Below are 12,075 nucleotides of genomic sequence, written 5' to 3' on the forward strand. Positions count from 1 at the left end.
TACGGAACATCACAGACGAAACGGGAACATTTGGAGTTGTTCAGGGAAAAACATGAAGCCTAAAAAATCAGATATTGCTAGTCCAATAACTTCTATTCTACAAGTCCAAATTATGCGTTTTCTACGTCATTGGAAAGCTCTCTTCAATATCTACGCATAGACATCAAGATCCCACAAAATCCGACATTGGAGCAGAAAGTTATGAGCAAATCTGTCAAGTATGTTTGAGTTGAAAACGTCTTCTATTTATTTGTTTGGCAGGTAGGCTTCTTCTTTTGCTGAAAACGGAAGTTCGGATGTAAAATACAGAGTTTTCCCGTAATGCAACACGACCGTGTCGAATGCAACACGGTCCGTGTCAATTCTCTGTTAAAAATCTGCACTTTAGACATGGGTTGAACACGGACAAGTTTGAATCAACACGGCCGTGTCGAATGATGACACGGTCCGAGCCAATTCTCTGAGCAAAACTTCACTTTTTCAGCATGAATACGACACGACCGTGTCGAATGGAACACGGTCCATGTCAATTCTTTCAACTCGAATATACTTGGTAGATTTTCTCATAACTTTCTGCTCCAATGTCGGATTTGCACGATCTTGGTGTCTATGCGTATTATTGAAGAGAGCTTTCTAATGATATAGAGAACGCATGATTTGGACTTGTAGAGTGAAAGTTATTAGACTTGCAAGATATAACTTTTTAGGCTTCATGTTTTTTCCCGGAACAACCCGAAATGTTCCCGTTTCGTCTGTAATATTTCGTAGTCCATGTTTTCCATCCATTTTGCTCTCTTTTATGCATGAATACATATTTTGACACCAAAGAAAGCAACCAAGCAATATCGAGACCAAATGTGCTCTAGAATGCCTATAAATATGCAAAACCGAGTAAAATGCACTAGACATCCTATACCAAAATATAACCAAAATACATTTTATCAGATACCAGTCCAAGAAGTTCGTCCCAGTCAACTTATCCTTCTCAAGGATAGATCGCATCGTCAAACTCGGTACACTATCGGTCGACGCCATGTCCTACAGAAAAAGACGAAGCACAACGAACAAAAACAAAATGCAGATTCTATCAATGATCTACTACCAGCTAGTCTATCATCAATCAATGACAACATAGATGCATATGCAGCTATACTCCCATAAAGAAAAATAACCCTACAATAGTTTTCTATATGGGACTAAGATCTATATTTCACATAAGAAGGTGTTGTTACACTCATCCTCATGCTATTTAGGTAGACATCTAATGTCAATCATATCCAATATGACTCTTAGATCCTTTATGACACTATGATATCAAATATCATTGCATACTCGTCTCATCTATACCGTTAACTCTCAAGTCAAACTCGACAACTTAACCTAAGATAAACCATATTCAAGATGTGGGAACAACGATTTTCCACCCTGCCTCACAAAGATAATCCGACACGCTCAGCTTTGGCATGACCCGTGTTATGGATGATCGATGCCTTGACAAGTGCTCTAGTAATGGAAGGTACACGCTTAACATTACATAAAAGGGATTTTTAAAACCACACTTAGATCTAGCATCTACTTTCAAGATATAAGAACCACCATTTCTCCATCTTGCCTCATCAAGATAGCACGGCACAGCCAGCTTTGGCATGGGCCATGACACGTACGATCGAGGTCTTGACAAGTGCTTTACTCGTAGAGATCCTAGATCTAACCGGTTTCCGTGCAACGATGGTACGAATCAAATCAAGTATCAACCATTGTTCCTTGATCAGATGTATTACATAATCCGAATAGACCATCCATTCGATTATGTAATCCCAACCCCGAAGCTCCCGCTCAATCAAGCATATCTAATATCTTGATTAAGTTACATGCATTCATTCACTATGGACCATCCAAACGAATGAATCATGTTATTCTGGACCACTATTGATCGGATTAAGCAACTATTGCTCAAACCAGATCCTGAAACAAAGAACCAAAAATTTTGGTCTAACCTCGGTACGTGGACCGATCGGTCCAACCGACACACGAAACCCTAGACCGATCGGTCCAGAAGACCAGACCGATCCGTCCAAGCAAAAAACATGATCAAATCTCATTTTCGTCGTTTGCCCCGTTTGAGAACCGAATTCGACACGGTTTTTTCGCCTACGAACTCAGAATTCGAACCTCTTGCATACTATGCAACAAAGAACATGTAATCTACTCTAGATCTACAAACACTTCATGCATAGCATCCAAAAGAAAACACGGATTCAAACGATTCAAATTCTATAACGTGCGTGATCAGGTTCTAACAAAATCATACAGAGCAACCAGGCTCTGATACCACTGTTGGGATTCCTGGGATCTCTACAGCGAATCTAATCCTAAGAAATCGGTTCTAGGGTTTGCGCAGCGGATGTAAAACAAAATTTTTTTATGAAACCCTAAAACCTAGCATGCATGATCTTGTAGAAACGTTAGAACGCTTACCTCAATCGATCCGGGACTTGTATCAATCGAAGAGTTCATCCGATCACAAAGGCAAGAAGAATACCTCGCCCTCTACACGTATCCACACGGCGGAAAGAATTCCAACGGTTGGAACTCGTATGCTAGGACTAAAGAGCACGTTCTTCTTTGCGCGAGGATTTTAGGGATCTTTTTTTTTTTGTTTTTCCACTCTCAAAACCTCTCAAAAGGGTCTGAAAGTCATGCTAATGAGCTTAGGAGGCGTTCCCCAAAGTTTCTTACTCTTAAAACCCTAATTTGGGCGAGAAGGCAACCTCGATGTCTGGACTGATTGGTCTGGAGCTTTTGCCTGTGGACCGATCGGTCTGGAACATTTTCCGGACCGAGCAACATTTGCACGTTACCTCTGGACTGATCGGTCTACGTCTGGACCTCGGTCTAGGCTTGCTGGACCGATCGGTTCAGACCTTCTGGATCGAACGGTCTGGCCTCTGCTCCACCGGAAAATTCTCGTCTTTCCTTGCGCGTGTGTGACCCTGTAGACTCATCCGATATAGCAGTATAACCCGAAATCTCCATTTCGATTATAAAGTCATAGGCGGTCTCTAGCAAGACACTATGACTACCTATCTCGAATAAAGTTTGTTCGTGATCTTACGAACGTTGGTAATAATTATGGTTGATGATCCTTTTGTAACATGATATCATAAGTCGAACATAAGGCATGGAGAAGCCACCCAAGATGTGGGAACAACGATTTTCCACCCTGCCTCACAAAGATAATCCGACACGCTCAGCTTTGGCATGACCCGTGTTATGGATGATCGATGCCTTGACAAGTGCTCTAGTAATGGAAGGTACACGCTTAACATTACATAAAAGGGATTTTTAAAACCACACTTAGATCTAGCATCTACTTTCAAGATATAAGAACCACCATTTCTCCATCTTGCCTCATCAAGATAGCACGGCACAGCCAGCTTTGGCATGGGCCATGACACGTACGATCGAGGTCTTGACAAGTGCTTTACTCGTAGAGATCCTAGATCTAACCGGTTTCCGTGCAACGATGGTACGAATCAAATCAAGTATCAACCATTGTTCCTTGATCAGATGTATTACATAATCCGAATAGACCATCCATTCGATTATGTAATCCCAACCCCGAAGCTCCCGCTCAATCAAGCATATCTAATATCTTGATTAAGTTACATGCATTCATTCACTATGGACCATCCAAACGAATGAATCATGTTATTCTGGACCACTATTGATCGGATTAAGCAACTATTGCTCAAACCAGATCCTGAAACAAAGAACCAAAAATTTTGGTCTAACCTCGGTACGTGGACCGATCGGTCCAACCGACACACGAAACCCTAGACCGATCGGTCCAGAAGACCAGACCGATCCGTCCAAGCAAAAAACATGATCAAATCTCATTTTCGTCGTTTGCCCCGTTTGAGAACCGAATTCGACACGGTTTTTTCGCCTACGAACTCAGAATTCGAACCTCTTGCATACTATGCAACAAAGAACATGTAATCTACTCTAGATCTACAAACACTTCATGCATAGCATCCAAAAGAAAACACGGATTCAAACGATTCAAATTCTATAACGTGCGTGATCAGGTTCTAACAAAATCATACAGAGCAACCAGGCTCTGATACCACTGTTGGGATTCCTGGGATCTCTACAGCGAATCTAATCCTAAGAAATCGGTTCTAGGGTTTGCGCAGCGGATGTAAAACAAAATTTTTTTATGAAACCCTAAAACCTAGCATGCATGATCTTGTAGAAACGTTAGAACGCTTACCTCAATCGATCCGGGACTTGTATCAATCGAAGAGTTCATCCGATCACAAAGGCAAGAAGAATACCTCGCCCTCTACACGTATCCACACGGCGGAAAGAATTCCAACGGTTGGAACTCGTATGCTAGGACTAAAGAGCACGTTCTTCTTTGCGCGAGGATTTTAGGGATCTTTTTTTTTTTGTTTTTCCACTCTCAAAACCTCTCAAAAGGGTCTGAAAGTCATGCTAATGAGCTTAGGAGGCGTTCCCCAAAGTTTCTTACTCTTAAAACCCTAATTTGGGCGAGAAGGCAACCTCGATGTCTGGACTGATTGGTCTGGAGCTTTTGCCTGTGGACCGATCGGTCTGGAACATTTTCCGGACCGAGCAACATTTGCACGTTACCTCTGGACTGATCGGTCTACGTCTGGACCTCGGTCTAGGCTTGCTGGACCGATCGGTTCAGACCTTCTGGATCGAACGGTCTGGCCTCTGCTCCACCGGAAAATTCTCGTCTTTCCTTGCGCGTGTGTGACCCTGTAGACTCATCCGATATAGCAGTATAACCCGAAATCTCCATTTCGATTATAAAGTCATAGGCGGTCTCTAGCAAGACACTATGACTACCTATCTCGAATAAAGTTTGTTCGTGATCTTACGAACGTTGGTAATAATTATGGTTGATGATCCTTTTGTAACATGATATCATAAGTCGAACATAAGGCATGGAGAAGCCACCTTATCTGATTCGACTGTTTATTCATTCACTGAGTTCGACTGTACGAGATAGACGACGTTCGTCTATAGTGTGGCCACACATTCCTACAGTCTCGCTTACACGAGGGGCCTAACGATATCTCTCTCTTTTACGAGAGGTACAAATCCCATCTTGACTATATACAATCCAGCACATGATTCATGTCGTACCTGATATACGCCTTTATAGTCCTCCTATTACGCATGACGTTTGATGTATTCAAAGTACGCAACTCCTCATGTTGGATTCCATAGATATCTCAGGTCATAGGATCCAATCATAGAACCGTCATATGAGATTCAAGTCATGACGCTAGTCCATGTGACAATCTCATGCGGGTCAATCATTGCGTTCTCCAACGAATACCTATGATTGTGATCGTATCCAATACCTATGATCATCACTATGATCATCAATCACACATCATACTAGTCTTAGTATATCATTGTTCCCACAATGATATATGACTAGGGAGTTTAGTATTGTTCATAACAATACATGAATTTCATAACATATTAAATATGCAAAAAATGTAATGAATCAAACACTCATCCATAAAACCATAGAAAGTGTCAATATATCATATATATCATAAGAAAGCTTGCAAAACAGTACATCATAGAGCACTAAACCAACGTATACCCATGTCATTCTCGAATAATCATCGATGAAGAGTAGAAAATACTTGCTTCCATCAAGCGAAGGTGTTTGCATTGGGTCACATATATCAGAGTGCACTAGCTCCAGCTTTTTCTAAACTCTTGATGAAGATGATGGAAACATGAATCTTAATTGTTTTCCTAACTGGCATGCTTCACACACCTCATTATAGTTTCCAAAGTTAGGGATTTCCTTCGCCATGTTCTTCTATAGTAACTTTTGCATGTATGAGTTATTACTATGCCCGAGTCTTCGGTGCCATAGTTGAGCCATCAAATCTTCTTTAGCCGTGTAGGAAGACTCGCCTTATCTCACAAGCTGCATTGGAAAGTTTTCCTCTGCATTCCTCCCCATAGGATCACGAATCACACAACTACTTTCTTTGGAGTTGAGTTCGTACCCGTTTAGGAGCATTTGAGGAATGCTGAGTAGGTTCTTGTCCAACTTCGGAACATAGAACACATCTTTGATAACTGTTGCACCTTTTTTCGTGTTAACCACGATATCTCTTTTTCCTTCATTCAAGATTATGGCTCCATTCCCTACTCGGATAGGGATCTTGATATCTCGGTCTATCTTCTTGAAGTACCGAATATCTTTGGACATGTGATTTGTGCATCCACTGTCGATTAGCCACATGTCTTTCCCTTGGGCTATCATAGCTTCATCCCGCACCGTAAATAGTTGTTCATTCATGCTCTCTGCCTGTGTGACTTGGGTGTGTTGATTTTGACTCCTACAATCTCGAGCCAAATGTTCTGGCTTTCTGCATGTGTAGCATTCCTTCAACCTCCTCACTTGTCGGTCTTGTTTGCCCTTCTTATTTTGGAAGTAGCACTCCTCCTCGGTGTGATTATCTTTCTTGCAATAACCACACCATTTCTTTTCTTTCGGATTAGACCTCCAGAGACCTTTGTTACCTCCTTTGTGATTCTTTGATCGAGCTGGAAAAGCTCCTTCTGAATTTCCTTCTTCATCCGGTAGAAACTTTGATTCATGTGCGATCAAAGATCCAACCAGATCTGTGACACTTATGTTTCTCAAATCTTTCGTCTCCTCTATCAACGCTGCCAAAGTTGCGTATGACTTTGACATCGTTGTTAGGATCTTCCTTATGATTTCGAAGTTTTCTTTCCTTCTCCCAATTGTTCCATTTGATTTGCGATATCGATCACTCTATCCGTATATACTCTTTTTCTTTCACCATCTTTCATTCTCAAATTTTTGAATTGAGTATGTAAAGATTGTAAATCGAACAAGTATGGCTCGTTCGTTACCTTGATATGCTTCTTGCAGCTTGGTCCACACCTCATTTGATGTAGTTGCCGTTATCACTTTCCGGAATACAGAATCTGTGATGGAATTTTATAGAAGTTGGAGAGTCATCATATCCTTCATCTTGATCTCCCTCCATTTTGTGAGATCTATCTCTTGATTTTTCGTCGGAGTTTATGTGGTCTCCGATGGTTGTGATGGAATGTTGTTTTCAACGACGTCCCATAATTCTCTCAGCATCAACGTCGTCTTCATCCTCGTGGCCTATAACTCATAATTTTGGCCATCGAAAATAGCAACAGGTTGAATGTTTTGGATGTTTGTTGCCATAGTGCTCTTCGTGCAAGTAGTGCTTCGTGGTGCGTCTTGTGCTTTGATCTAGTGCTCTTCCTTGTGCTTGAATTAGTGCAGCGTTGTCCCTTGAACCGTAGTTGGCTCTGATACCACATTACGAAGCTTGTATTATATTTTCTTTCACAAGCTTCTTATCTTCTCTTCTTTAGTGCACAGTGCAAAGAAAGACAAACGAAAAAATATTGAAGATTTATAACACTTATTTATGCTTAGAACTTTATAAAGAAATATCAAAGAGAGAAAAAAGAGAGAAGTGTTTAGAGAGAAATGGTTAGGAATGCTTGATATGAAAAACTCAATACAACAACCTCTATTTATACTAAAACTCCAAACCTACTATTCTCATCACAACCACATATATTCATAACACCTCATCAATCAATCACACCTACCATATCTTTATTTTATTCAACCACACCTAACACACACAAATTCAAACTTCTATAACTCCTTACATAAGCATTACATCATCATGGTGTAATCGTTTATATAAGCATTACATAAACATGACATAAGCGAATGAATCACCATCTCAATAATAGTTACATGATTAATGTTGTATCTCATGAATTAGGTTGAATTAAATAGATATCTATAAATTTAAATACTGATGAGATTATATAAATTTAGTATTATATTTGTATTTTATTGTTAAATGTTTATTAAATTAAATACATTATTATTGCATTACTAATACCTACTAAATTTATATTGTTATTTAAAACTATATTTTCCAAATTTTAGATGCCATATTTTTAGATACCACTCGATTTGTCAAAGGGTAACTTTTTTATCGAGTCGTATCAAAACATTATTCCAATATTGTACATTCCAACACTTTGTTCAATGCAATAATTTGTAAAATATAAACACATAAATTGTTCACAACTCTTCTAAAAAAAAGATACCATCATGTTACCTGGATGCTTTTAAAAAAAACTATTTTGACTTAATAATATAAATTACCAATTTAAAAACTAAGTATTATATTTAACTTTAAAACTAGTAATAAAATTGTTTAAAACATGCATATATATATATTTAGTTTGTGTGATACGTTGGGTTATTACCTAATAATAATAAATGAAATTATTAAGAAAAACATTTTGCGTAATGCATTACAACTTTGCCATCAAATATGATGACGATGAAGCTATTAGAAAGAAAAATAGGTAGAGGGAATGAAGATTGCGACGTGTTACCTGAAGCGAGAACAATAGAAAGCCAACTTGGAGGCTAAAATTTTAAGAACAAGTCGAAGCCCTCGGTGGTGGGATCGAATATTGGTCAACGCCAATCCATCAAAACCTCAAGAGAACATTGACCACGAACAGCAGCTGAAAGAAACCCAGAATCCATTCAGTTCCGACAAAGATCTTCGTGGTGGCGAGTTCAATTCCGCCTTGTCTTCTGTTTGTTCTCCTTATGGTGTTTGGTCTTCAAGAACTGGATTGACTTTTGTTCGAAATGGCTGCAGTGATTCCACGCAGGAGGTTCATGGACTGGAAATGGCCCGTTGTATTCATGGCGGCTGCGTTCCTGGTCTCGCTGTCAGCACCAAGCCATGACTGCAATTTCCCGGCAATCTACAACTTTGGGGACTCAAATTCGGACACTGGCTCTGCCTCAGCGCTCTTCTTCCGTCTTCCTCCCCCAAATGGGATGACGTACTTTGCCAAACCAGTTGGTCGTTACTGCGATGGACGTTTGATTATTGATTTTATCGGTAATGACGGTCTTAATTAGTCCCGTGGGATTCAAGTATACAAACCTACGAATTGATTTCGAGATATAATCTTATACCAAGTTTGTAGGTGTGAACTTCCTATTTAGCTATCATCAAATTTGATTGTTTCGATTTTAAAATAAAACTTGTAATCATTCAATTTTTTTTAGGTAACTCAAAAGACCCCTCCTCTTTACTCTGTTTCGATTTTTTTTTTAAAAAAAACTTATAATCATTCAATTTCTATGTATGAACCGGTTCATTTTAATTTCAGGTCAAATTCGATTTTTATTGATAAAAATATTTATTTTTCAAAAAAAAATAGCCTTTTCATTTATTTTTTTATTCTTTCTTATTCAATTTCTTCTACTTTTTATTTTTATTTTAGAGAAACCATGACAATTCTTTTTTTATACGGGCTTCGGTTAGATTACGTTGATTTATTATTATTATTATTATTATTATTATTATTATTATTATTATTATTATTATTATTATTATTATTATTATTATTGTTGTTGTTGTTATTCTTCAATTTGAATCGGTTCTTTGGTTATTAACTAAATTAATCAACCTTAGTAAATAAGCAAAAATGTGATATACAAATAGAATTTAAGTTGAAAATGTTTCTGGTTTCCATTTGTGTTTGGTTTGCATATTTTTGGCAGCCGAGAAGTTGAAGCTACCGTTCTTGAGCCCTTACATGGACTCAATAGAAGGAGACTTCAGACATGGTGCCAACTTCGCCGTAGGTGGATCAACAGCCCAACCTGCAAATCTGACGATATTCAAAGCTGGTTTCGGCATATTCTCCCTCGACATTCAGATTTTACAGTTTCAACAGCTTAAAGATCGTACCAACGAAATCTATAACCGAGGTATGTTTCCTTGCCGAAACCGAGATTTTCTATTAATCCATATGGTTTAAGTACACTCGAATGAAATTTTTTCACGGTTTTGATGCTGTATAAGAAGAAGGCTCGCTGAACAAAGGGCGTATACCGAGGCCAGAAGACTTCTCCAAGGCGTTATACACGTTAGATATCGGGCAAAACGACCTTCATTTCGCACTTACCACAATGTCTGAGAAGGAAGTTAAAGAATCAATCCCTGATATCGTCCATCGTTACACTCTAGCCATAGAGGTATATGTGGAAATGAATACATCGAAACATATAATATATTCTGAAAATTATGTTTGTTCCTTACCAAAATCATTTCAGAAACTCTACCTAGAAGGAGCAAGAACATTCTGGATACATAATACTGGTCCTATAGGCTGTCTTCCAACCTTTGTTCTTCAACATCCACAACTCGAAGAAATTGACGAGATCGGATGCATACGTTCATATAACGAGGTGGCTCAAGAATTCAACACACAGCTACGAGAGAAGGTGAATTTTCTAAGGTCACGGCTTAAGGAAGCTACACTTATTCTCATCGATATCTATTCAGCAAAATACTCACTCATCAGTAACGCTGAGAAGAATGGTAAGTAGTTTAAGTACTACTCTATCTCCAAATATAAACTTTTCCACTTAAAGTATCGATTTTTTGGCTCCATCTATTGTAGGTTTCGTAGATAGGTTCGGTTACTGTTGTGGAAACTTGAGGGTAGAGCCTAAAGTGTACTGTTGGAGTAAGAAGGTTGTGAACGGTACTGAAGTATTTCCGAGCCATTGTTCTGACCCTTTGAAGTACATAAGCTGGGACGGGACACATTACACTGAGGCTGCAAACCGATGGGTAGCAAACCGAGTTATGGATGGTTAACACTCAAATCTGGTTGTTCCATTAGCGAGAGCTTGCCATTCACCCAAAGATTGACACTTTTTAAGTGAATTCAAGAACCCATTGATGTTAATTTTTGGAGATTTGGATCAAGCTCAGTTAATGCATAAGAAAGATACATATAGTTAAAAAAAAACAAGAAACTGTCAATATGCGGTTTTGGGAAGTTGCAAATGAAGTTGTAAAGGTTGGATGTTTTGTGAAGAAGTTACAGACGGTTTGGTAATGGTTGCTCTATAAAAGCAACATTTATGGTTGTCAAAAACTTATTGCATATGGTTTCTTTTCTGTAATCCTACTTGGTGAAGTTTTGTGGGTTTTATGTGTCGATGTGTTTTATGGTGTTGTTATGGTGTTGTTAATGTAAACTCTTTTATGGGAACTGTGTTCTTTGTTCGAGTTACAGGTTGTGTGTGAAAGAGTTTTATTTGAGAAACTTATCATGATATCAAAACAAAATGGTCTTCTTGGGATCTGTGAAAGAATTCAAATAAAACAAGATGATGATGAGAAGAAGAACCACAATTAGAGTTTCGTTTGGTAAGATGTTTTTTGTAAAAGCTGTATTTTTATCAATACAGTCAAATGCGTTCGTTTTTGGAAGAAAGAAGAAAGATGATGAATCCGAGGAGATTCACGACAAAGGAAAGCGACGATTCCGATAGTGTCAAAGATTGTTGTAACGTTGTTGGGTTTATGTCTCAATAAGGTAAACCCGTAAATAGTGAACATGGGCATGTGTACTCAAAAAACACGTGTAGACTCGAGATTGGTAATTATGCACTCAATAAACACTACAAAAAAAACCATAAATTCCAATCGGTATATCCGTTGGAAAAGGCCGAAAATCCGTTGGAAATGTCGATTTCCAACGGATTTCCAACGGATAATTCTGTTGGAAAAACGTCGTTGGAAATCCATGGCAATTTCCAACAGAATTCCAACGCCTGAATTCGTTGACATATTTCAACGGATTTCCAACGGATATATCTATTGCATAATTCCAACGGATTTTCAACGGCATATCCATGGCAATATTCTAACGCATTTCGCAACGGCTGCCCGTTACAAAAGTGTCACTGATATCCGTTGGAATTTCCGTTAGAAAAATGTCATGGATTTCCAACGGCATTGGCCACGGAATTCCGTTGGAAAAGCCGTTGGAATCGTCGTCGGAATGTTACAACGGGATTTCCAACAGATAACCATTGGTAAGTTGTAACGGATATCCGTTGGAATACTGCGTTGGAAATTGGCA

General features: G+C 38.8%; 1 protein-coding gene across 1 annotated transcript; it reads left to right on the top strand.

Moving 5' to 3' along the window:
- The first annotated feature begins 8,522 nt into the window (after nucleotides 1-8,522).
- LOC104822825 (GDSL esterase/lipase At5g14450-like) lies at nucleotides 8,523-11,110 on the top strand. The gene is made up of 6 exons (XM_019203589.1): nucleotides 8,523-8,686; nucleotides 8,778-9,026; nucleotides 9,695-9,904; nucleotides 9,999-10,171; nucleotides 10,250-10,517; nucleotides 10,600-11,110. The coding sequence occupies exons 2-6, from the start codon at nucleotides 8,798-8,800 to the stop codon at nucleotides 10,797-10,799; spliced, it is 1,080 nt and encodes a 359-aa protein (XP_019059134.1). The 5' UTR covers nucleotides 8,523-8,686; nucleotides 8,778-8,797; the 3' UTR covers nucleotides 10,800-11,110.
- The last annotated feature ends 965 nt before the right edge of the window (nucleotides 11,111-12,075 follow it).

Source organism: Tarenaya hassleriana, unplaced genomic scaffold (genome assembly GCF_000463585.1).
Source record: "Tarenaya hassleriana unplaced genomic scaffold, ASM46358v1 Cleome38, whole genome shotgun sequence".
In the NCBI taxonomy this organism is placed as follows: domain Eukaryota; kingdom Viridiplantae; phylum Streptophyta; class Magnoliopsida; order Brassicales; family Cleomaceae; genus Tarenaya; species Tarenaya hassleriana.